The sequence below is a fragment of the Hippopotamus amphibius genome, chromosome 10 (genome assembly GCF_030028045.1).
Source record: "Hippopotamus amphibius kiboko isolate mHipAmp2 chromosome 10, mHipAmp2.hap2, whole genome shotgun sequence".
Lineage (NCBI taxonomy): Eukaryota > Metazoa > Chordata > Mammalia > Artiodactyla > Hippopotamidae > Hippopotamus > Hippopotamus amphibius.
In genome coordinates, this window is record NC_080195.1 from 16,839,315 (window position 1) to 16,865,101 (window position 25,787).

At 35.2% G+C, this 25,787-nt stretch overlaps 1 protein-coding gene across 29 annotated transcripts in view; it reads right to left on the bottom strand.

Moving 5' to 3' along the window:
* PCM1 (pericentriolar material 1) overlaps positions 1-25,787 on the bottom strand; it is an 89,579-nt gene that overhangs the window by 29,325 nt on the left and 34,467 nt on the right. For 19 of the 29 annotated variants that reach the window (XM_057696494.1, XM_057696483.1, XM_057696500.1 and 16 more), the window contains 14 exons: positions 24,430-24,631; positions 23,343-23,513; positions 22,685-22,842; positions 22,330-22,568; positions 17,821-17,975; positions 17,551-17,680; positions 16,442-16,582; positions 15,604-15,794; positions 14,055-14,258; positions 12,498-12,717; positions 12,247-12,392; positions 11,388-11,578; positions 9,151-9,322; positions 6,251-6,603 (listed from right to left, as the gene is read on the bottom strand). In XM_057696494.1, coding sequence (XP_057552477.1) covers positions 6,251-6,603; positions 9,151-9,322; positions 11,388-11,578; positions 12,247-12,392; positions 12,498-12,717; positions 14,055-14,258; positions 15,604-15,794; positions 16,442-16,582; positions 17,551-17,680; positions 17,821-17,975; positions 22,330-22,568; positions 22,685-22,842; positions 23,343-23,513; positions 24,430-24,631 — 2,673 coding nt within the window. The remainder of the gene's footprint in view (positions 1-6,250; positions 6,604-9,150; positions 9,323-11,387; positions 11,579-12,246; positions 12,393-12,497; positions 12,718-14,054; positions 14,259-15,603; positions 15,795-16,441; positions 16,583-17,550; positions 17,681-17,820; positions 17,976-22,329; positions 22,569-22,684; positions 22,843-23,342; positions 23,514-24,429; positions 24,632-25,787) is intronic. The other 10 variants (XM_057696489.1, XM_057696488.1, XM_057696486.1 and 7 more) reach the window with 2 other exon arrangements.

Below are 25,787 nucleotides of genomic sequence, written 5' to 3' on the forward strand. Positions count from 1 at the left end.
TGGTGGTTGAGAGGGAATCCCTGTTAATTCCTAATTTTGATAGAGATATCTCTGGAGTCTTTTCATTTATAATAGTCCTTGCGATTGGCATCAGCTAACAGCCTTTATTATATTTAAATAACTGCCTCCCTTTTTAGGTGCATTTTCATTAGGAATGACAAAATTTTATCAAATCTACTGCTATGATTACATGACTTCTGTAATGTGGTTGACATAATAAATTATGTTGACAGATTTCCTGATAATAAATCATTACATTTCTATAATAAACCCCACTGACAGTCTATATTCTTTTCATATATTGGCAGATTAAATTTGCTAATATTTTACTTTTACTTTTTTTTTTAAATATTTATTTATTTGGCTGCACCAGGTCTTAGTTGCAGCAGACAGCATCTTTAATTATGGCATATGGGATCTAGTTCCCTGATCAGGGATCAAACCCAGGCCCCCCTGCATTGGGAGCACAGTCTCAACCACTGGACCACCAGAGAAGCCTGTACTTTTACTTTTGAATTTTTATTAATGGCTAAGATTAAACTACTGCTTTCTTTACTGAACTGTTACCTCTCCTTTTCACCCTCCCCTATATAAAGGTCTCTATCTGATTCACATGTTGTTTCTATAGTTTTCTTCAGGTAGGATATACCAATATCTTCTTTTCATCTTGACAGGTGAAGAGTCTTGTCAGAGAATAGGATTCTTGAGTTGCAGTCCTTTTTTGTCCATGAATGGATGTCATTTCACTTTCTTCTACTTTTTTAGGTTGTAAGTAAGACTGTCTGATGTCAGTTTTGTTTTGTTTTTTTTTTCATTACATGTAACTTGTTTTTCAACCCGGAAGCTTAGAAGATTTTTACTTTTTCCTTGGAATTCAGGGATTTTATCAAACTATACATAGCAGAGAAGGGGTGTGTACTTTCTCTTGTTGCCTCCTGGCTAGACAACGGTCAACTACTTTGATCTGTAGTCTTGAGTCTTTCTTCAATAAAGATTTCCCTTTATTATTTGTTTAATTATTGCCTCTCCACCTGTTCTTTTTCTCCTTTAGAACTCCTTGTATATCAAATCTTCAAGATTTGTCCTTAAGCCTCTAATCATTTCCCTCTTTATTTTATCTCTTATTTTGCTCTGTGTAATGACACAGCTCTTCCCTTTAATTTTCTAGGCCAGTAATTTGGAACTTAATAGCATTCGTCCTCTTTTTCAAATAATCTAAACATTAAATGTGAAAATCATTTTTTCTAATTCGGAAGAATTTGTTATAATTCTATCTGCTTTTTAAAATAATTTAATTTGCTTAAGTATTCTTATCATTTCACATAAGTAAGTATTTCCTTCAATAATTCTGTTTTTATTAGATTTTACCTGTTCCAGTGGTCTGCTTCTACGTCTTCTCTCCGGCTACTGGTCCCTTTTATGTGTGTTGTTATATTCATCAGTCATGACTCTTATCTACCCTTAAGGTCGGACCCAACTGCTGGGCAGCTTTAATGGCAGCATGCTGAAAGAGCTTGTAATTCTCATGCCCATGGTGAAGTGATGTTCTGGATAGCAAGTTGTCAGCCTCCCATCAAGACAATAAAAGGAAGCCTCTCAACTCCTCAGTCTCCTCAGCTGCAAAGGTAAACGCTCTACCATGTTCAGGGTAGGGAGGATGCCACCTCCTTTTTCAATGACACCTTTCCCATTAGTACCTTGAAGTCGCAAAAGACTGCTACTCCTGGAAGGGAGGGAGGTGCCCTCCCCATGGAAGGAGGAGTTGCATGGATCTCCTCCAACCAAGTTTTCTCTAAGAACCACAGAGCTCTGATTTTTGCCCAGACACTCTATGAAAGAGCCAGCAGAACCTAAAGCCTTGCTGCTTCTATCTCCAGATCACAACAGCTGCTCCGTTCATAACGAATACGTTCCAAGTATACTGTCAACATATTCTCTGGGATATCCTATTTGGATTCAAAGTCCCTTTCTTTCTCTAAGGCCACCATTCAAGCTAGGACTTCATCATCTCATATATAGGTTCCTGACAGCTCTGCTGGTCTCTCAGACTCTCGAGCCACTCTCATTCATTTTGCATGAAACTTACTGGAAACAGAGCCCTCTTGGTTACTTTGGGCTATTACATAAAACAACAATAAAAGGTATGCTTGCCAAAAGTAATATGTAAAATGATATGAATGGTAGTACTACTGCTCATTTAACTAATAGCAAACACCGCTCTGAAGAAAATAAAGTATGTTATTTTAACAGGAACATTTATATAAAAGAAATTAAGCTTCTGACAGCTGTTACTGGTCATGTAAAAAGTGCTGAATGAATTCTAATCAAAATTAAAATATATATTGTGTAGCATACACAAAATTCTCTTTAGGGACCCCCAGTAGTTTAAAATATATATATATCAGTCATCCTTCCCAAACAGCTGAAACTGTGAAGAGAAGCATGCTATAATTTTTAAGATGTTATAAAAAAGAGGGGAAAAAAAACCCATGGTTTTATATGAGTCCCAAATTAAAAATATCAAGGGCTAGATTTCCAAAGTTAAGGTACTACTGTTGATTAGTTTCTCTTTGGGGCACTTTAATAGTAACCCTCCAGGGAAAGTAGGAGATTTAATAAAAGTTAACAATACTTCAGGGTAACACTGGCCAGGTCAGCTCATGTAACAATAGCAACAACAACATACGATGTTGATTACTATAGAGGGGTTATCTCCTGTCTCACTCCAGCATTCCTTCTCTCACCCCTTTCTGTTTTTCTCAGCACAAGTGGCTAACAGAGCTAGAAGAAACAGTATTTCCAGCTGTGTCTCCATTGTAGGGAACCAGCTCAGCCATGGCACCCTGGAGACCTTCCATGTATCCACATAGGCCACACAGGGAAGGAATGAACCGTTGCGGCCGTCGCTGAATCTAAACTCTTGGCAGAAGGCCTTATGATCCTTCTGGAACATGGAATAGAGGAGCCTCCCTCTGTCTCCCCTGAAAGGCTGTCATGAGAGAACTTCTCATCCCTTCCTGGGCCCTAATGAAATATGAGACTGGTTCGGCTCACCCCATTCTCCATCTTCTAGGGCGGCTTAGCTACAGCACAACATTGGCTCCTAAGCTACAGGATGTCACACCACTCATGATGCAACTGTCGTCTGGCCCCTTCTATTTCAGTGTCACCCTTGTGGTGAGTGGAATAAGGGACACAGGGAGCTGGCACCTTTGGCTACCCTTCCTTTCTCTGATTTTGTAAGTAATAAACTTTCTGAATCTAAGAAGGGCCACATCTGTCAAGCCATTTCTTTACTGGCCACATCTGTCAAGCCTTGTTTTGCCTAATGCTAGACATCCATTTTATCTCAATCTTCATTAGTGAGCAACGAGATAGGGAAGGAAGAAATGAGCAGATTCAGGGCTGGGTAGAACCCAGAAGTCAGTATACTAACAGTCCCATCCAATTTCCCAAGAAAAGAATGAGGACCATCTAGACTATATGCTTCTACTCCTCTCTAATAACATCAAAAGAGGAAATGGGCCTGGTAGAGTACAGCCAAATTGTGAGTCTGATAACTCAAGTACCCAGCAAGGCAAGAAATCAGGCTCAGCTCATAAAGTCTGAATTTGAACCGAAGTTTAAAAGATGATTAGCACATAATTTGTAAAATCTTACTTTGCATGCAATAATATGTATCTTTACATATAAAGACCTTCTAAAGACTACCATCATTGGTACATTACCATCATGGGAAACAAAGTTAAATGAAGATTCAGTATGCCACCTCTGCAAGACTGTCAACATGCGCAAAAAACATAGAAACAGTTCAAATCTGAGACAATATAACTGGCTGTAGCAGATCTTTCAAGACAGCAACTTAAGTCCCACTGGTCTACTTGTCATATCCTATTTCCTCCCCCAGTTCTCTCATCTTCTCTTCTTGCTTCATCCTGACTCTATACTACTTTTCTTATTGTTGCTACAATTTGGAATGCTTTCTAATCTTCCCTCCACCAACCTTCATTCCTGCTTCAAGACAGAGTAAACATTCTTTTTTCTAAGAAATCATGGCTATTCCTATCCCATAAAGAGAACAAAAGCAACATAAATTAGTGGTCTAGCTCAGCACTTCTCAGACTTCAATGTGCATATATTCATATTAAAACATCTGGAATCTTGCTAACATGCATACTGAGAAACAATGCGTAATGTTCAGTTGATGTAAGGTGGGGCCCAAGAATCTGCATTTCTAATAAGCTTCCAGATGATGCAGATGTTGCTTTTCTATGGTTCACATTTCAATAGCAAGGATTCAGCTAATTTGATTTTGCTACATATTATTTTGACTCTGCATATATTAGTTCCATTCTACTATCAGGTCTTTTATTTTTGTGTGTGTGCCTTAAAGTGGAGCTCTCACTGACAGATGGTCTTAAATGCCTCTTGAACAAATGTGAATGTGTGTTTTTGGCAAATATTTCTATACTTAAATACAAAAGAATAGATCAGAATGTCAATTTTTGCCTTGAAGCTAAAAAAAAAAAAAAGGCTCAGTTATATACCTGGAACCATAATTCTTCAGAATAAAGAGGTTTCAAAAGTACAAATACACCAGGATTTCTAGGCTCAGGCAGACACGACCATATGTTGGCTAAGAGTCCTCTAAGACCCTGCTCCTCAGATGGGTAGTCTGCAGACGACACCGTCAATGCTGATCAACAACACATGGGAGCTTGTCAGGAATGCAGACTATCAGGTCCCTCCTCAGACTGACTGAATCAGAACCTGACTTTAAACAAGATTCCCAAGGAGATCTGTATGAAACATTAAAGTTTAAGAAGCACTGCCCTAGCACACTCAAATCAACTAGCTGAATGAGAGAATGCTGGGATAACAAGTGTTGGTTTCTTCCCATTTATTCATATGACAAAAAAGCATCCTGTGGGGGCAAGAACTTTAATAAAAAGTTCAGTTACCCAGAGGGCCTCTCTCAAAATGGTCACTATCTACTTAAATGTTCGCTAGTGGCACCAAGAATGATCATGGAAAAGGCACAGTAGTTGTATTTTCATTCATTTGAATGGTTTCAGATCACTAATCTACTAAGTAATCAGCTCCTCCAAAACCTACATAACTGAAAAATTATTTCAAAGATGATAATGTCTATGCTGAGAAAAATATTACCCACTTAAATTTGCTTGTTTAACCATAAAATCAGATTCTTTACATGGGAGTAGGTGTAGGAGCCCAGAACTTTAGGATACATGAAGTACTGAACTAAAAAAAAAAAAAAAAAAAAAAGTACATGTCTTCTTTTTCACGTCCATGGTATCAGATTTTTCAAGGGTTCCATTAACCAAAAATGGTTGAAATGAATGATGCCAGTTTACCAGTGGATATTTTCCTGCAAGTGTCCCAGGACCTTTACTACACTTCTGTGTTGTGAGCTTCCAAGAGAGGGACTTAGTGGGTACAGTGAGTTTTCAAACTTTTCTGATTATAAGCCTAGACTATTTTGTTCTTAAGCACTAAATACTATCTCCTTGAATGCAGAACAACCTTTCAAGACCACAGTCTAAAAGTGTCCCTTGCAAACTGGAAGGAGCATCCTTTAGCTATAATATTCCAGATTTTAGCTAAGAAATCAATTTTTAACCTAGTACTATATTACACTTAAGTAAATTCTTCAAAAAGCATAAAAACCTATTTTCTTAAAAAGTGGCACAGAGTGAACACTATAAAGAAAACTTTGATATGATATTCAATGACAAGATTCAATAAAATATGGGTGAATGTTTCATCACATTAACTAAGGTTCAGTTCCTAAAGGACTAAGAGCAAACCTGTTCTACAGGCAACTTCATCTACATGATATTCAAAGATTGCAATATAGTTAGAGGCCTACATTTCTTTAAATGAGTCCATCACGGATCTAGCCAGAAGTCACGAATAAAGTCTTACATGTAATATTAAACGAGAGAACAGTAAAAGTTCCGAGCTCACAGGAACCACATACATAGGAAATATAAGAAGTTTTAAGAAGCACAAAAAACAATAAATGCCATGTTTTAAAATATCTATAACATCAAACCCTATTTGATAAATTTTATTTAAAAAGTTCTCAAAGGTAACTAAAAATGACTTTGTTCAAGTGGGTCCAGAACAGTGCCTACTCATCTAGTCACACTGAAATTACACGTCAACATGTGAAAGTAAGGTTACCAATATTTATGCTGATCAATAGTCAACAAATTTCAATACTTACCAATACTTTTAACTCTGCTTTTCAGCTGAGTAGAATGCCTCTTCTTACTCTTTGATTTGGGAGTTTTATCTTTAGATGCCAGGCTGGCCTGTGCAGATGCTTTTCTTGACTTGAATGTCTTAGTTACTGTTATAACTGGGTCAGGCATACTGCTAAAGCTTTCTAACGATTCTTCATCAAATTGGCATCTTCTCCTACTGGTATCCAACTGATTTTTGCGATTACTATTTGTTGGTTTCTCAACAGACACTGCAAGTCCAGTCTTGAGAAATGGTTTTTCTACTTCACCTTCTTGGTCATATAACCATGGTGTCTTACTGTTCTCCACCTCCTCTTCGGGTTGTTTTTGATTCCTTACCAATGAAAATAAGTTTTTATATATTACAATGATATATTTCTTTCTATGTCTACTGAAAACTCCAGATATACTTAATTTATAGTCTACCAGTAGATTCAGGTAAATAAAAATTGTCAACAGGCTATAAAAATATTCCCACAAAATACACATTACATATGAAAATATTACATAGGCTAATGTACTAAATTACTTTAAACTTTAATTTTAGACCTTTCTCACTAAATCATTTTCACTAGTGAAAGTTCCAAACCAAAGATTCAGCATTCATGATGGAAAGAGCGGGAAAGAGAGATCAAGGGAGGATGGGACATACAAATTACAAACAAAAAAACTTAAAGAAACAACTGAAAAAGAACCATAGTAGAAAGTTTCTAAACACAGATGGATCTGTGTCACCTAAAGCAGTTCAAATATAACCAGAATTTGGTGGAAACAACTGGCCATGTAACTAGTAATTTACTTCTCTGAACACTGTCTTATTTAGCTCTGTTAGCCTAGTGTCACTTTCCAAATTTTATCTGCTTAACACTGGCATCCCTCAATATGTTAATAGGTAGTCACTGGTCATCTAAGTCTGGGAAAAAATACGCAAAACAAAGTTAAACAGGTCTGCAGTACTCCTCTGAACTTTTAAGATGCCAATTTGCTTTATAAATGTCTTAGAAGGGAACACAGTGAACAAGCTGTCCAAAACTTTTTATTACAGAACCTGACATGGACAAAAGTGTTCCAAAGAATAATAATCTGGGACACACTGATCTATAGGAATTAACTCAAGACAAAGATTAGCAAACCTACAGTTTACATGCCAAATTCTGCTTGCTGCCTGTTTTTGTATGGCCTGAGAGCTATGAATGATCTTTGTATTCTTAAATGGTTGAAAAAAAAAATTAAAAGGAAAAATACAGTTTATAACATAAAAATTACATAAAATTCAAATTTCACTGCCCATAAATTAAATGTTCTTAGAATACAGCAACTTACCTATTTACATATTGTTTAGAAATGCTTCTGTGCAAAAAGGCAGAGATAAATGGTTATGACAGATGCTATGGCCTGTAATATTTACTACCTTGTCCTTTATAGGAAAAGTTTTCTGACCCCAGCTCACGACTACAATGTTTCATCTGACCTCTTTGTTATCTCCAACCATTTAATTCAGGGAACCTATAATAGCTGAAACTTTGGAAAGAGATGAGGTCTAATCTGAAGTAGGTTTGAATATCTAAAATAATATCCAGATGCATCCGTTGTTTTATATTTTACTATCAGTCACATATAAAATATAGATAATAATGAAGTAGGGACCTTCCAATAGGAAGGCCACTCACAAAAGCTTTGAATAAATGTTTACTGCTTGTGATGGAGATTCATTCAATCCTCATTTCTGAATGTCAACTGAGCATTAAACCACTGTCTTAGGCTCTAATAATAGAATACTTTCACATAATAACAAAAGATTTATTAGGAAAAAATGGTTAGTACAGCTAAGAAAAGGAGTCAACAAAGTCAGGGCGCTCTATCACAGGATTCCTGGAGGTGAACAAGAAGTTGAATTCTAAGAATTTTTGGTTAAATAAAAAAACAAAAAAGGTCATGATTTAACAATTAAACTGTCAAAATGCTAATTTAAGAGCCTGAGATATGCCCAATCACATAACTAAAGAGAAAAGTAATGTGACATATATTATATATACATAAAAGGATATACATAAAAGAATAGGAAAGACAAAATCATAGAGATACTTCTAACAGAACAAGTACTAGGCTGAACTGACCTCTAACTTTTCATCCTTTTAAAACGCTTTTCTGAAGTAAATAACAATAAAAAGGCTATATTTTTACCAGTTTGCTATCAAAATCATTTCCTGGATTAAAACAATTATTAAAAACATTATCAAGCCACAAAAATGCTTTAGAGAATGATTAACCTGAGACAATCCAATGAGTCTTTCACACTATTTGGGTCAAAATTATAATTGGGAAGATTATCATATTAAAAAATAATAAATATGAGAAACAGAGAGAAAAAGGAATCCTGACTATGACTGATGATATGTATTACTAAAACTTCCTTGGCAAAAGTTGTTTTTATAACCTAACAGAACTCAACATTACACCTGGGTGGGCTTTAGGAACTTACTTTAATCAGGGGCTACAAATCAAACAAAGGAACCATCACTCTTTAACAACTATCCTCCAGCAGTTAATATTAGTTTCTCGTTCTAAATCAGTAAACAGTGAAGTGGTATAACTTTAAAGACAGATAGGCCAGAAACACCCTATTAGTTAGTTTGTATCCTTCCAAAATGAATCTCAAAGGACACCCTGACCAAAACTCTGAAGTGCTCTTGTTCCAGGGTTAGCAGCAGGTACATGCCTGAGAGGCATCTGGTAAGATGTCAAACCTTCGTATTCCCAACACTATCAAGCCAAACAATCACAAACATCCTTCCTAATTACATTTTCCAATTACATATAATTATATATAATCACAAAGTGATGTTTAAGCAAATAATGAATTATGTTTACAACCAACCACCTTTGTTTTTCTGCTCCAATAGAAGAACTACTTTCAAAAGGTTTTGGAAAAGCCATGTATTCTGTCTTCCCTGAAGGATTCTGGGCTAATGGTTGCTGCTGTTCAGTGGGTGTAGAAATATTTTGAGAAAAATCTCCAAAATTAGAAGGAAATAAAGGGCTGAAATTCATACCTAATAAATAAAAACAATGGGTAAGACAACAATAAAGAAGCATCTTTAGCCTTAAAATGAAATTAAACAACAGTTTTAATTAAATATGCCATTCAAATCCACCAAAACAAAAAAACTGTAATTAAAATAAACTAACACTCATTTATTCAATCACTGTTTTACAGCTCAGTCCATTCTGTTTTCAGCATTGGTGATTCAAAGATAAATACTGATCCTCAGCCCCTTAAGAGCTAAAAGTTAGAAGAAAATAATGCTTTATATTTATCAAAGTATTACTGGGTACAAGACTCTACTGTAGGCACGTTACATGTTATTTCATTTAATGCACAAAACAACACTATGAAATAGGTATTATATTCATTTTACTAGTGAGAAAACAGGCTTAGAGATCAAATGCCTAGTAAATGAAAGTGCAGGTTAGATTTTGGGTCTGCATGACTCCAAAGCTTAGATTCTTTTCACTCTAATTGAGAAGTAAAATATAACCACATACTTAATATGTAGTGCTGTATCAGAGGTATTTGCAAAGCACCACTAACAATTTGGAGGAGAAGAGGGTCAGGGAAGGTTTCACAAAACTGAACTAGATTGTGAAGAATGAACAGTCTTCATATAGAGTTGGCATGGATATAAGGCATATTATGACGAAAAGGAACTGCATGTGCAATTTCTTATATTATTTGTTACTTAAATGCCTACTCAAAAAAGTCTGCTGCCAATATTAATCCACACTCAAGAACTAAAAACCTTTTAAATCGTTTAACACCATTGTTTTTATAATCCTGTTAAGAAAATACACTGTGATATATAGATATTTATATTTACAAAGCCCTCCCAACCCTTTTTCTTTTCCGATATTCTCTGGCAAACACCTTCAACTCCCTCCCTTCACAACTCACCTCATCTAACTGATCATTCTACCTCAAGAATGTCTCTAAAATTATCCTTTTTCTTTACCACTACTGCCAATGCCTTAGGTCAAGCTATCATTCCTCCCTGCTATTACTGCAATAGACTTCCAGTCACTATCTATACTCTTTGCTCCCTCTCTCCAGTCTCAATCAACACTATCATTAGTGTAACCTTTCTAAACTATAAATCTCATGCTATTCCCCTGCTCAAAATCCTCCAATGGCCCTTAAAGTAAGCAACAGAAAGTCTAAGTAAGCTTCTTTGCTCAGCACAAAGGTCTCCGCTGCTCTCCAGTCACATCAAGTACTCCTCCCCTGCCATGGCCCTAAACACTAGCCATACTTCATGACCTCTAAACGCTCTAAGTGATAAACTCTTCCATCGCTTTGTAACTCTAAGTGGTTCCATTAATCAGAAAGTCCGTTCCCTTCTAATCTCCCTGGAAAAAAATTATATTCATTCTTTAGCTTTAATGTCATTTCCTCTACAAAAAAACAGATTTACTGACACGCTTTTGCCCCAAGGAAAAGTAGGCCATTCATCTCATCTGCACCACTGCTACAGCACCCATGGCAAAGCAATAAGCATTTATTGACATTCTCAGCTTCTTCACTAGACTCTAAATTCCTTAAAGCACCAGACTTACTCATCTTTGAATCCCAGTCATTTATATAGTGTCTGGCACACAACAGGTGCAAAAAAAGGTCTGAATAAAAGCCTAAATTAAGTAAAAGTAAATATAAACCTAAATCAAACACTCACCTTTACTCTAGCAGTATATCTCCCTATCAAGACATAAAGCTCTTCTACAAGAGCATTATCTTATTCACCTCTCCTCTCTTAATGTTTTACACAGTGCCTGATGTACAGCAGCCAGTAGACAGGTTAATTCCCTTTTTCCTTGATAAACAGTTGTTGAATAATTCAAAGGTATGAGACAAAGCAATCATTCATAATTTTCTTAATTTCATTAGCAACCATATTCAGTTTAAGCATTCACTATAAAGAATCAATGTAGAAAAGAGTTCATAACCTTCTTTGCAAACATTTCCTACTATTCCAAAAGGGACTGATAAAAATCCATGTAATACACAAATGTTATTCTCAAACACTCCGCATTTAGTTATCTTCATTTAAGTTTTCAGCCACTTACTTGGTGCAAATGATGAAAAATTAGTAAACCCCGGTAGGTTAAACAGATTTACAGGCTGTGTAGGAAAACTAAAAGGACAAAATAAACTGGGAGAAGGAGGGTGTGATGCACTACTGCCTCTTTCCTTGCTTCCAGGCTTTTCTGGATGTAGATTCTGTTGGCGCATAAGTTCATTTAGCATTTGTTTCAACCTATAAAAATTTAAGAAGTCAGTAATTTAAACATGTTATATTACCATCTATGCAAAGTACATCCAAGGGGCAATGAATTGGGAGACTGGGATTGCCATGTATACATTACTAATAAGAAAAAAAATATCAAATTGTACACTCTAAATATATGCAGTTTATTGTCTGTTAAAAAATAATAATAATAATAATAAAAAATTAAAGTACATCCAAAAAGAACATATGTAAGACATGATTCAATGGTATGTGGAACAAACTGGCTGCTCTGATGTTTACTACAACAAATATCTGCTTGTCCTGCATGCTTAATTCAATAACTCAGTCTTTGGAACAAGAACTGCACTTAGCACTTCTATCATATGGTAGGCATAATTACAACAAATTCATTTTTTGTATTGTTGTTTACAGCTTTAACAATGTGTAATTTACACATTACACAACTCACCTAAGGTAAGTGTAAAGTTGAACACTATAGTTTAAAAAAAAAAATCAGATTCACAGTATTAAAACGAACACTGGGCAAAATCTCTGCTTATAAAATTCTCAGGTGTCAGAGGATATTCAAAAATGCAACTTGGCTCATGCCCTTTTCTCCCAGAAGGTAACTGTAAAACTCCTGCTCAGTTTTAGCCCTTACTATACACTCTCACTACTTCTCAGAAACAGATTACCTTTGTACATTATTCTGTTGCCATGTTAGCTGGGTATAGCACTGGTTCAACTGGTGCATTATAAGGTGTACTTGAGGAGATGCAACATTGCTGGGCATAACACTGTAAGGGCCCGTGAGAAGAGTTTGTAGCAAACAAGATAGAGTCTGTGGAAAGAAAAATTTTCGGAATAGTTTTACCAATGACTTGAGAAAAATGTGTACTGCTTCAAAAACAAGATAAAAAAATTTTACTTTCACAGTAAACTTTACCTGCTGGTCTTGCATCAAAGTCTGACAAATATTGACACTGAAATCAAGTTGTTTCTTTAGCTGATTGATTTGTTCTTGCCATTGTTCTTTCTCTTCTACATAAGAGAGTTCTGACACCCAACGAAGGTTTTCCTGACGCTGCATGCTGATGTTCTGTTGTCTTGTCTTGGCTAAAGGACGATAATTTCCATCTGCTGAAAAAGGGCGATTGTTCTTCCACCTAACACAAGATTTAAAGCATTAGGTCATCTTATGTAATTACTTGGTTTTTTAAATCTGGCAATAAATCTTGAAACCCTGGTCTGTACGCCTGTATTCTCAAGTTCACAGGACTTAAAATGTATGGAAAATAGAGTGAGAAAAATTCTGGATTTCTAGTCTTGTAGAATTTCACTTTTCAATCCTTTCCAGTCTTTTTCTCATTTATGTTTTACAGAGAAGTGTCCATATAATTCAATATTCTTCAAAATGAAAAGTTATTATAGTTATATCACAAGCATTTTTCTACTCTTCATGCTTTAAGCTTAGCCACATAACATCCCATCAAGTGGAATTACTTAACCATCTTTTATACATGAAACATTTTTCAGTCATAAATAACAATGTAGTAAATATTTTTGTTGACAAATCTTTTTCACTATCAATGATTTTTGTTTTTGCTTAATTCCCCAAAACAAGAGCGAAGATGAAAGCTTTTCAATTTTGATCCTATCTAGCTGGAATCTATCTCGACAACAGTACTCCTGTGATAAAATAAATAACATGTTTGGTCTTTGTCCCAGGTTCCCGGCACACAGCTCCTAAAACTCTTGGCCATCTCCTGAGTGACAATCATCTTTTGTGACTCATAATGAGCTCCTTGGCAGGCCCTACTTAACTTCATGATGAAGACTGGTTGCCAGAAAAACCAACCAGGTGTTAGGGGGCTGGAACTTTTAGCCCCATCCCCCAACTTTCAGGGAGGGAGACTGAGCTTCATTACTAATGGCCAACAATTTAATCAATTCTGCCTATGTAAAGAAACCTCCATAAAAACTCCCAAACAAAGTGGTTAGGACAGCTTCTGGGTTGGTGAACACAGTAAAGTGCTGGGAGACTGGTGTACCCAGTGAGGGCTGGTGTACCCAGTAAGGGCATAAAAGCTCTGTGCCCCTCTCCAACCCATACCTTGCCCTACACATCTCTTTCATATAGCTGTTCTTGAGTAGTATCTTTCATAAGTCAGTAAACATAAGTATTTTCCAGAGTTCAATGAGTTGTTTTAGCAAATTATGGAACCTGAAGAGGAGCTGTGGGAACCCCCAAGTCTGTAGCCAAGTCAGACAAAGTATGGATGCCCTGAAGACTCAAGACTTTAAAGTGGCATCTGAAGTGAGGGCACTCTTGTGGGACTGAGCCTCTTAACCTGTAGGGTCTGCCCTGACTCCAAATAGTTAGTGCTGGAATTGAATTACCTTGTAAAACACGCAGTTGGTTCAGAGAATCAAAGAAATGCTTGGTGTCAGAAAGACTTGAGACTCTTCAATTTAAGCAAAAAATTAAAATAGTGAAACTAACCTGTTTTTAGTTTCCTTTATATTATAAGAGTTCTGATTTGCACTGTTAGGAGGATACACAGAAAAATTATCATTGGAACTGGCATCTTGCTCCTCCTCTTCCTCTTCTTCATCTGTCCGAACAATTCCTTCAGAAAGGTAACCATCTTCATCTCCTTCTTCATCTAGTGCACACTGGGTAGAACCTCCCCAAGTTGCCATTGTTCTAGAGATTAAGAGACAAAACAATATGAGATCATTCTGGAGATGAGCTAAATACTTTACCGCCTACTATGTACCGGACACTGTAACAAAAAAAAAAACAAAAAACAAAAAAAACGCTGTACCAAAAAAAAAAAGTGTATATATGTATATGCATATGTGTGTGTGTGTGTGTGTGTATATGTATATAAAATTTCATTTAGTCATAGTAACTATGAGATAGGTGCTACTCTCCAACTGTTATATAGAATCTGTTTACTCTGCCTTCCACAATTCTTCATATAAATTAAACTAGTAATCATATCCCCTGGAACTTATTCCTGAACTAAACCCCTCTCAACTTTCAACTTTTCCCTGAGTTTTCTAGATCAGTTATCCAGCAGAACTTCCTGCAACAGTAGTAATGATCCATATCTGTGCTGTCCAGTAGAGCAGCCATTAAGTACACATGATTAACGAGCACCTAAAATGTGGCTGGTGTGAAAATGAAATGAACTTTAATTTAAACTTAAATAGCCACCTATATTTAGTGGCTACCATATTGGAAAGCGCAATTCTAGACCCATGGTTCTCACATCTAAATGTTTAACAAAACAATCTAAAGAACTTTTTTAAAGTACAGATGTGTGGTACACAGAACAAAATAAAATATTGTAGATATAGTTTGATCAATAAAATGCATATTGGCACTCCAAGAACAGGAACAGTTTTTTTTATGAGTAAGAAAGAGAGTAAGATTTAGTGCAATATTGCAGAAATACCATGTGAAGATATCGAAGGATAAGGTCATAGCAAATTTGGATTTCAAATTTTTAGATCTGAATACTACTATATAGATAAGAAATTAACTGACCTTATAGACAACCAATTCTTTTAGGAATCTTCTAAATATGGAAATTTCAAACGTAAATCCTAAAAACTAAATGTTTTATACGACAAAATGTTTTCAACTTCCTACGAAAATTTACAAAAAGCAGATAATTTAAGCAAAAAAGCATTTATTTCTGGCCTGATAGAAAAGCACTACAAAGTATTAAGCATTTTCTTTTCATAAACTTGAAACTTATCTAAGAGGCTTATAAACTCAAGAAAATCTGTATCATCTTTTGACCAAGTGTCTTAGTAATTTTTTAAAAATTTTAAAAAAAGAGAAAAAGGTGATGCTGTGAGAAGTTAGAACAGAAAGTAGTTGGATTTAGTCAAACTGAGTCACAAAGGTGATGTTTAAAACACAAGTATCACTAAAAACAATAGATTCGTGCTGTGATACAAAGGGGAAATGAGGCTGCCTATCCTACAGGCCTTAAGTAGGTGATAACTTTTTTAAATGATTTAAACAGTTCTCTTACTTTTCTGTTCTACTTTGTTGAGGTGTACACAGGTTCTCAGATCCATCACTTCTCAATGAAACAGCCACTGGAGATGTAGTTTCAGCCAGACCTTGCCTCCTCTGATGTTCAGCCATCAGAGCTTCAAGCTGCTTTCTTCTCTGTCGCAACTCTTCCCTTAACATTTCATGTCTTCGCATTTCTGACCACAACTGTTATTTTAAAAATTAGAGTCAAGTTAGTGGAAATATCTGCATTTGTTTTAGCCTTAAAGAAAAACAGGTTAATACCACTGTCAATACCAACAAAAATTTATATTCTCACTCTATTCTTTTTACAGAGACACCTGACATTTTAGTAATAAATAAGAAAATATTAGGCAATCATTAATTCTTAATGAAAACAGGTAGCACCCAAGTACACTTCATCAACTATTAAGAGAAAGTTACAATGTTTTCTACAAATCCCATATAAAAATAATGCCAAAGGACAAGTTTTCCTAATTGAAATGATTACTATTAACTGTAACTATCCCTTACATATAATTCTGCCAAATATTTGCTAATAAAGGGCAAGAGTATTTTGAAAATACCCCAACTTAATTACTTTTTGGAAAAAATTATTTCTTCCCACAACTAAAAGAACATAACATGGGGGAGTCAAGGAAGGGAGGGAATATGGGGATATGTGTATAAAAACAGATGATTGAACTTGGTGTACCCCCCCAAAAAAATAATAAATTAAAAAAAAAAAAAAAAGAACATAATAGGCTACACTGAAAGACATGTTTCACAGATAATTCCGTTTTCTTCCTTAAGATGTGACTTAAGATCCAGGAACAAGGTACAATATACAATACCTCATTATCTACCACTGAAGAATCATCAGGCTCAAAAGCAGATTTGCTTGTACTGGCTTCATTTTCATTAACAGTTGGGGTTGAAGTAACAGCTGGCATATATTTTTTTGTGGGACAATTACCTGCACTAGTGGCTGACAGCTAAAAATGAATAAAAACTATTATGAGGAATTAGAGCAATTATACGTTAAGTTCATAAAAGCAATTATTTCACTACTTCTCTAGGGCTCTAGTGTCATAATTTGCTACCTCAATTACCATCATGATCCAAAGAAAATCTGACGTAAGAAAACAAAGACGAAAACACAGGCTAAAATTGACCAGCAGTAACCAACTCTCCTAAACAACAGACATGAGGGATAAAATGTTTCATATACTTGACTGAACTCTGACATATATTTCTCTGGACATTATTTAGATTGGGAACAAGAAGAAAAGGATTAGGTAAAGTAGAAAAGCGTCTAAAAAATAAAGTTATGTTAGAAATATCATTTGATATAAATTTCCCTTTCTTTGAAAACAAAACCTGACTGAAGAATAAAGATAACCAATAAAGTGTAGGAAAAATCTCACAACAGAACTGACACTGCCCTCCCCTCCCACACTGATGCTACTCCTGATTACCTGACATGGGCAGAGGCTGCACTTTCTCTGTTCAATCTCAAAAACCCATGCAAAGGATACTATTTAATAAGCCTATATACACTGAATATTCAAACTACAAATGTTTTAATTTCCTTAAAAAACTCATGATGGCTTAATAGCTTTATTATGTAATTTCAGGCCAGTAAAAAATGGAAATGCTAGTCCCTTAACTGCAAAGTTCAAACCAGAATATTTTAATACAATAGTTATGAACACTCACATTCTGAATCTATAACCAGCCAGGCAAACAAGTGAAAGAATGGAAATAACCAGTCAATTCCTATGTGCCACCTTTCACAGTATAAATGTACCTCCCTAGCCCATTTCATTCATCCATCCATTTCATTAATCATAAAATTAGGATATAAACCTATCAAATAAATACTAGAAAAAGACAAAGAGTATTTTCAATTAAGGTTTTAAACATCTTTCTTCAGACAAACAGAAAGAAATTTCCTAATTACCTGCAGGTCAGGACATGCCTTTTGCAATGCTTGAATTTTCTCTTGAATCTCAATCAGTTTCTTTCTTTCTTCCTGCAATTGTTTGAGCTCTCTCTGTTGCTGCTGTAGTTTAGCCTCATAAAATTTCTCTCTATAATTAAATTGACATTATATTTGTGGACTCTAGTAAATCTGATAACAGCATTAAGCACAATGTAATACAGTACCTAGTGGAGTACCTTTTAATAGGCACTAAATTCTTACGACAGGAAAGCCAGAAGCTTCACATACCGTGCCTTTTCATTTACTCCAGCATCTTTCTGTGTTTTATTGGTATTTCCTCTAGTGTTATTTGCATTTTGTTTGCTGTCTTCTTCTGCTGGGTAGAAATCATCTAAATTTGAAGTATTGGCAGAGATAACTCCTTGATCTGCTGCATCATCATCCTAAAACAGCATCATTATATTAAAATAATCTTGATACCTAAAGACATTATCCAATTCATACCTTAGGAAACACAACTAGGTTGTAAAATTAACATAATATTTTAAGCAGCAGGGAAAGCACATGGTTTTTAGAGAACAATGAAATTCATCCTCTACCAACGGCAGGAAATAAAGCACTAAAATTAAAAACAGCACATTAATCATTTGAGCTGCCAATTACCCAGTAATGGCAAATATTAGTTTCCCTTTTCTCTCCTTGACCAGGTTCTGAGCTATCAAAGAACAGCTTTCTAGAGAATATGAAAAAGATACAAAATATATCACTGGAGCGGGGAACTCTTGATATTAGATAATTTTTCTTCAGATGTAACTTTTACATTAATGATTTAATAATCAATGTCTATTATCACTTGTTCACTTAAAGTTTTCCATTTCCTCACTTTGGTCTTCAGTTGCCAAACAAGTAACAACAGCTCACAATACAAAAACTAATGAGAATTACCACCTCAAATCTGTCACTACTGGAAAAACAGCAAAAGTTCATAGCTTCCTAACAGTAGATCCATATCATCTGTTGAAATCAATGTGCTTATTAAAATGGAGGGTTGGAGGTAATCTATGACATTTTCTTAAAAACATCTAATATTGTATACTTCATATTTATACTCATGCTATCTCTGCAGAAATCAACTGAAACTTTAACCTTTGGAAATACAATTCTAGTAAAATCTTAAAGGTGACTCTTGATTGTAAAACTGCCTAATCAATTCTAAGCTTATAGACATGGTGTTACTTTGGTCTTCTCTTCAATCTAAAAGCAAACCTAATTTATTACTAAAATGGATAGAGAAGCTGGGTCATGAGGCATTTTTACACAATAAAAAGTGGAAAAATCAAAGTATGAGGGGAGAAAAAAAAAAACAAGTTTCAGATTGTCATATGAGGGTGTCTGAACAACTGAAATGATATAAACTCTGATACTAAAAGTAACTGACTAGAGAATTATTGTTTTAACACATGTTGCATCACAGACTAAGGAAATAAAAGAGATGAACATCTGGAGATTTGAAAGACATTATAAGGTTTTATAAGAGCCATATAAATTCTCTAAGGTAATCTAATCAAGAAGAATAACAGGGTTTCCTAGGTGGTGCAGTGGTTAAGAATCTGCCTGCCAATGCAGGGGACACGGGACGGGTTCCATCCCTGCTCCAGGAAGATCCCACATGCCGCACAGCAACTAAGGCCATGCACCACAACTACTGAGCCTGTGCTTTAGAGCCCGTGAGCCACAACCACTGAGCCCACGTGCTGCAACTACTGAAGCCCACGTGCCTAGAGCCCATGCTCCACAACAAAAGAAGCCACAGCAATGAGGAGCCTGCACACCACAACGAAGAGCAGCCCCCCTCACCGCAACTAAAAGAAAGCCCGCGCACAGCAAAAAAGACCCAACACAGCCAATAAAATAAATAAATAAATAAATTTATTTTCAAAAAAAGAGTAATAACTGCTTTATGCAATCATAACTATGTAACTATTTAGACCTTCTCCTGAGTCTCTTGGGAAAGAGGATATAAGTAAAGGCACAAGCAAAAGAAAACTACCCTTAGTAAAATAAGTAAAATATAGCCATCTTAAACATAAAACCTTGGGGATCTTTTTTTTTTTTTTAATAGGTCTCAGGACAAGGACCCTTAATCCCTCTGTACTGCAGTTTTCTCATTTTTCATACATGTTATTTCAGGTCTTATAACACTCCCTAAAGCAAAAGAACTCTGTTCAACATTAGCCTGAAATTAAGCTGATTCATCTATAAGCCACCAAGTTATTCATCATTTCTGATCTATTATTTCCACCTTGGGCAATACATCTGAGAAGAGGAGTCTTAAAGAAAAACTGCAAAAGTAATTAACAAGTACAATGATGTTCAAGATAGCACAACCTATATTATTATTTGCTTTAGAAGCTGTCTTAATTTTTTCAAATGGTGCTACTGTCATATAATCAAAGTTCAAAAAGTAAAAAAGACGTTTAGAAAAATCTTCCATCCTTTCCCCAAATGATTCTATTCTCCACAGGTAACCGATGTTATCAGCTTATGTATCCATCTACAGAAATACTTTGAATATATAAGCAAAAATATATACATGTGTATATAAACCTATATATATTTGTATACATGTGTTTATGCTCCTTCAACATCCCTTATAATAGGAAAACCTTGGAAAAAGCCAAAAGCCAATTCCAGTAATGGTTAAATAAGCTGTATGGTAACTCAATATAATAAAATGTAATTAAGGGTATAAAGAAGTGGATTCATACACCACTGCTTAGATATTAATTAATATAGTCATTCTGGAGAGCAATTAAGCAGTGTCCATTAAAATTAAAATGTGCATAAACTCTGACAAAGCAATTCCACTTCTTCATATCTGCTCTTGAGAAACACAAATGCACCACGAAGCTTGTGCAAGAATGTTCACTGTAGAGTTGTTTCTAAATAGTGAAAAATTGGAAACAACAAAAGTAAACATCAATAGGATGTTAGATTAATTAAATTAAGGCCCATTGATACTACAGAAAACTATGCTGCAGTTAAAAAGAACTGTATTTACTCTATATAAACATGTGGTACTAGTTACATTTCATAATTATATTATAATTACATAGAACTATATACACTGATATAAAAAAATCTCTAAGACATTGTGGAGTAGGGAAAAAAGCAAGCTGTAAAATAATACTTACGTATTATACAATTTATATAAACACAAAGAAATATAAAACAAAACTTCTATGTAATTTTTTTATAACTGCATGCTGAACTATGTAAATGTACAATAACCTCTGTGAAGAACGGGATTATGAATGAAGGTTCAGAGGGAGTTTATTAGTAGTGTTTCCTTTATTTAAAAATGGGAGCACATTCATCTTTCACTTGAGTAATTTAAAATAAGTAGCATTTCAAAAGAAGTGAATAACATTTGAATTTTTCTCATTCACAAAAAAATCGTTTTTCTATACATTTATTAGTATGGTTAATTTTAATGTTCTATGCTTCATTTTTTCAACCTAACACAAGCTAAGCAAACCTAAATGAATACAAATCACTCATTAATTTTACCAGAAGTTTTCTGGCTTCCAAAAATCATATAAATTTCAATACTTCAGAAAGTCTCAAAGATATTTCCATAGTGATTACGCTACCAAGAACAGAAATATATATATATATATAAAACATATGAAAAGGAATGATTTCAAAAAGTCCAATCACTCATAGAAAGATTTACACCTAGTCTAATAAACTACAAAAAGCCTTTGGACCACATCAATCAATATAGAAGTTTAATAGTTATGTAATTTCATGTTCATGTATACAAATGGCTTTTTAAAATTTACAACTAATAGTTCCAACTTTACTTATTTGGCCTTACTGAATAAGACAATATATGGTTTTTCTTCTATATCAAGTGAGTTAAGATCTCAGCCAGAATGTCAGTCTGAACTCTGGCTCTGACAATAGTATAATTCTGGTCAATTAGCACCTTTAATCTGTATTTCTACCTCATTGAGATGTTACCAAGTTCTACGTGATATTGAACTGGGGTCTCCAGCAAAAAACCAAACAAACCTGTTTTTTTTGTTTTTTGTTTTTTTAATAAGTTTATTTATTTATTTAATTGGCTGTGTTGGGTCTCTTTTGCTGTGCACGGGCTTTCTTTTAGTTGCGGTGAGTGGGGGCTGCTCTTCGTTGTGGTGCGCAGGCTCCTCATTGCTGTGGCTTCTCTTGTTGTGGAGCATGGGCTCTAGGCACGTGGGCTTCAGTAGTTGCAGCACATGGGCTCAATAGTTGCAGCTCATGGGCTCTAAAGCGCAGGCTCAATAGTTGTGGCGCACGGGCTTAGTTGCTCTGCAACATGTGGGATCTTCCTGGAGCAGGGGTCAAACCCGTGTCCCCTGCACTGGCAGGCGGATTCTTAACCACTGCACCACCTAGGAAGCCCAAACCTGTTTTTATCATAAAGTCATACTGATACACAGCCATGCTCATTTGTTTACATATTGTCTATTGCTGCTTTTGCATTGAGTAGTTGTGACAGAAACTGTAGGGCCCACAAAGCCTAAAATATTTACTAACCTACCCTTAGCAGAAAAAGTTTGCTGATCTTTCACCATGTAATATGGCATGTAAAGTGCTAAGCATTTAAACCCAGTATACAGTTAGAACTCAATACATGTGTACTAGTATACTTATACCAACATAATTATCAAACACATACATAAATATTACCCTATAAACCTATACTATTTGACAGTTTTTCTAAAAAAAAAAAAAACAAGCAATGTTTACCTGCACCATAGCAACAAGATCTTGTAACTGTCTAAGTTTCTGTTTTGCAGCCATAAGTCTGTTGATCTTCTGTTCAAATTCAGCATCTTCGGGAGTCTCATCAACCTGACTGCTCCTATGACTAGATAATGAAGCTCCACTGACTGCCTCCTCTTCTGCTTCTTCCTCCTCTTCCTCATCATCTTCACCTTGTGCAACATGAATCCCTTGTTCTCCTTCTCTGTTATATCGACAATCTGCTGAAAATATGTTTCATGAAATCAATAATTTAATAAACTTAAAGAGTACTAAAGAAAGAAAATCCACTTCCCAAGAATAATACAGTAAAATTATCTGTGAATAGAGTCAATCATACCTAAAGAAGGAGGCATGTTTAGAGCCCTTATGTTGGCAGCAGATCTGTTGTTAATTTCACAATTAGAATTAACTGCTCTCCCATCTCTATTATTAGAAACACATTGTGCATTAGAATTACTATTTACTTCGTTCCAGGTGGCAGCTACTTGTGGATTTCTAAAAAAAAGAAAACAATCTGAAGTTATTTAAGGTAAAAAATAAATGTGATAATAAAAAAATTAAAGTTTTAGAACTGCTGATAAAATAACTCTAAACTATGAACATTATTGGCTATTTCCCCATTTAAATTCATCCTCTAAATAAGTGGCTCTTGCTTTTCACTAACTTCTCCTATTCAGAAATCTAAGATGAAAAACATCTAAAAAAATCAAAATTACACCTAAAAGTAAAGAGGTAGGAAAATGAAGTTATATACTCCTTATGGTTAACTTTTAGTTGATCAAACAAACAGCAAATGTGCTAAACTACTATACTCAATACTTCCCTATTTGTTTCCCTTTACAGGACAAGTAAGAACACACTGACCAAAACACCAGATTTATAGGAGAACAGCTTAAAGACAAACCACAGGCACTCTATTGAGGCTTTTTTTGTTTCGTATTAAACGTATCATTAGGGTGACTGTTAGAAAAACAAACTTAAAGAAAAATTCTTACCGAATGTTAGTAACAGGTTCAGAATTTTCATGCTCAGAATCATATTCTGACTCTTCAGTTTCTTCTTTTGTGTTTTCATTTACAGCATCTGTCATCATATCTGACGTTTGCTCATAATAATGAACTAACTCTCTTAGTTCATTCAACCTCTTTCTAACTTCATTTAATTTCCTGATAAACAACAACAAAAATATACATATATTGACACCCATTTTAGCAAAATAAAGCAGACACTATTTTCATACAGTAGCAGCCAGCACAAACAAAATTCAAACCTAGTCAAACATCCAGGGGATGTGACGATAATGAGTGTAATTTCAAGTGCAGGTTATTCAAAATCCCATCACCTTGTTTACTTATGTTGTGTTACGGACAAAAGCATAAGAAACCCTCTTTCAAGTGTTCACTTTAAGGAGGTATAAATGTTAACAGCTTAAATGTCAATGTCAAAAATATTCCTAGCTTTCTTAATAAATGATCAAAAATGTGAAACACTAAATATTCCATTTAAATAGTACCTCTTAGGCAAATCAGGTATGCAGGCATTACTTAGCATTTACAGAGGGTTCCCAATTTATCTACAACATACAGAGATCTACACAGTATATAACATGTTTACCAAAAAGAATAATTAGGTTGTTGAGTTTTTGCTGAGTCCCAGGAATTATGCCAATGTTTTTTAATCTTTAAAACACCTTTATGAACAAATATATTATGCCAGGTGAAGAAAAAGAGGTTTAGTGAGGGTGCTATTTGTCCACAGTCACACAGCCTCGTGAGATACAATTTCAGGGCTGCCTAGGCTCTAACCATTTGAATAAAGAAATCTTTTAACTGCAGTCCCTTTATGTGGAAAAGAGCAACACATTAGTTCACAGAAATGACATGTGTTACCAATGTCACATTTCTCTAGGACAATAAGAATGCACATATAACACACACACTTATTCTACCACCATATCACTTAAGAATGTTTATCATATTAAATTCAGTTTTTCCAGAATTTTCAACAAAGAAAAAACCCCCAAGATTCATCCCCATTATTCGATTCTAATCTATATAAACAATGTATGTAGAAACGTTTTACTGGAGTTTTTCAGTTGGATTTAGGTGGCCTTCATTTTCACTCTGATTCTGAGAAACTAGAGAAGCAGCAGGATAAAGAACAGATGATGTGAGGCTATTGGCTTCTCCATTGACAACTGGTGTTACGCCTACAGGAGCAGAGGGAGCTACGGTTGTACTTCTCTGATCCACACTCCTTTGTGGAGAGGCTGTAGAAGGCACAACTACCAAAAAAAAACAAAACACAAAAACAAAAAGACCAGTTACCATAAATAAACAAATACAGCATCAAACAACACATTCATAGCTTGCCCAGATATAGAAAAATAAAAAGTAAAAGTCATTATTAACATCTTAAATCCTGAAGCTTTAAAGTGTGAAACTTAAGCATATAACATCCAAGCCACTTGTTTATTAACACGTCCCTCAACCAACCAGAGTTAAAATAAAGGAAAGAATAAGGAAAGACAAGATGGAAACTGACAAGAACTATGATATTCTACCTTGAAAAAGTAACGAGAGTACTTCTCTGACAAACTTGGTTCTCAGTTAAGTTAAATAGAGCCACTGCATCTGATGTGCAAGTACACATCTACAAATCTTTACAGTGCAGCCCTAGATGACTAGATCTCTGAGAATGTTCCAGTCCACAGGGATTCTATCTGGTCTCCAAGATGGAACTTTTCTTGTTCCAAAAGATAAAGCAAAATTGTTAGAGTGACTGTGGTACATAATACCATGAAATACTACTCAGTATTAAAATTTTCTAATTAGATGATAGCTAATCCTCTACAGCTCTTGAACTACACTTTAATTACTTTTCTGCCCACACAGATCAAAGATATCTTATGCCTTCAAGAGCAAGGAATGAAGATTAAGAATCTTTGTGCTGTTCTCTCTCCTACCACTTTACCATTTATCTCCTTCTCACAGTGACAACCATCATTTGTTGCTCACATTATCAACTGCTACAGCTGGTTTCTGATAGTCAAGCGTCTTCTCTTTTTTCCTTGACTGTCCTACCTTTTGCTGCTGCTTTCATGCTGTTTCCCAGAGAAAAATATGATTTTTTAGACATCAGCAGACAGAGTGCTACTTTCATTATGTGTATAAAACTGACCACAAGGCTTTAAGTACAATGTTTGCAAAACTAAGTTTTTCTAGGCTGCGCTCATCTGTTTAGGAACAATAAGCACTGAGATTACACTCTAGAGGAGGAGGAGGAAGAGCAGAAATCAGGGAAAAGAAAGTAGTACGTTTCAGGGCAGAAATAGTACAGTTCTTCAAGGGTGGCAGAGAATTAGGGTGAAGAACAAGGAACAGGGATCCAGAGATAATGTTCCTATCCCTTGTCTTTTCTTTAATAAGACACCAGCTGGA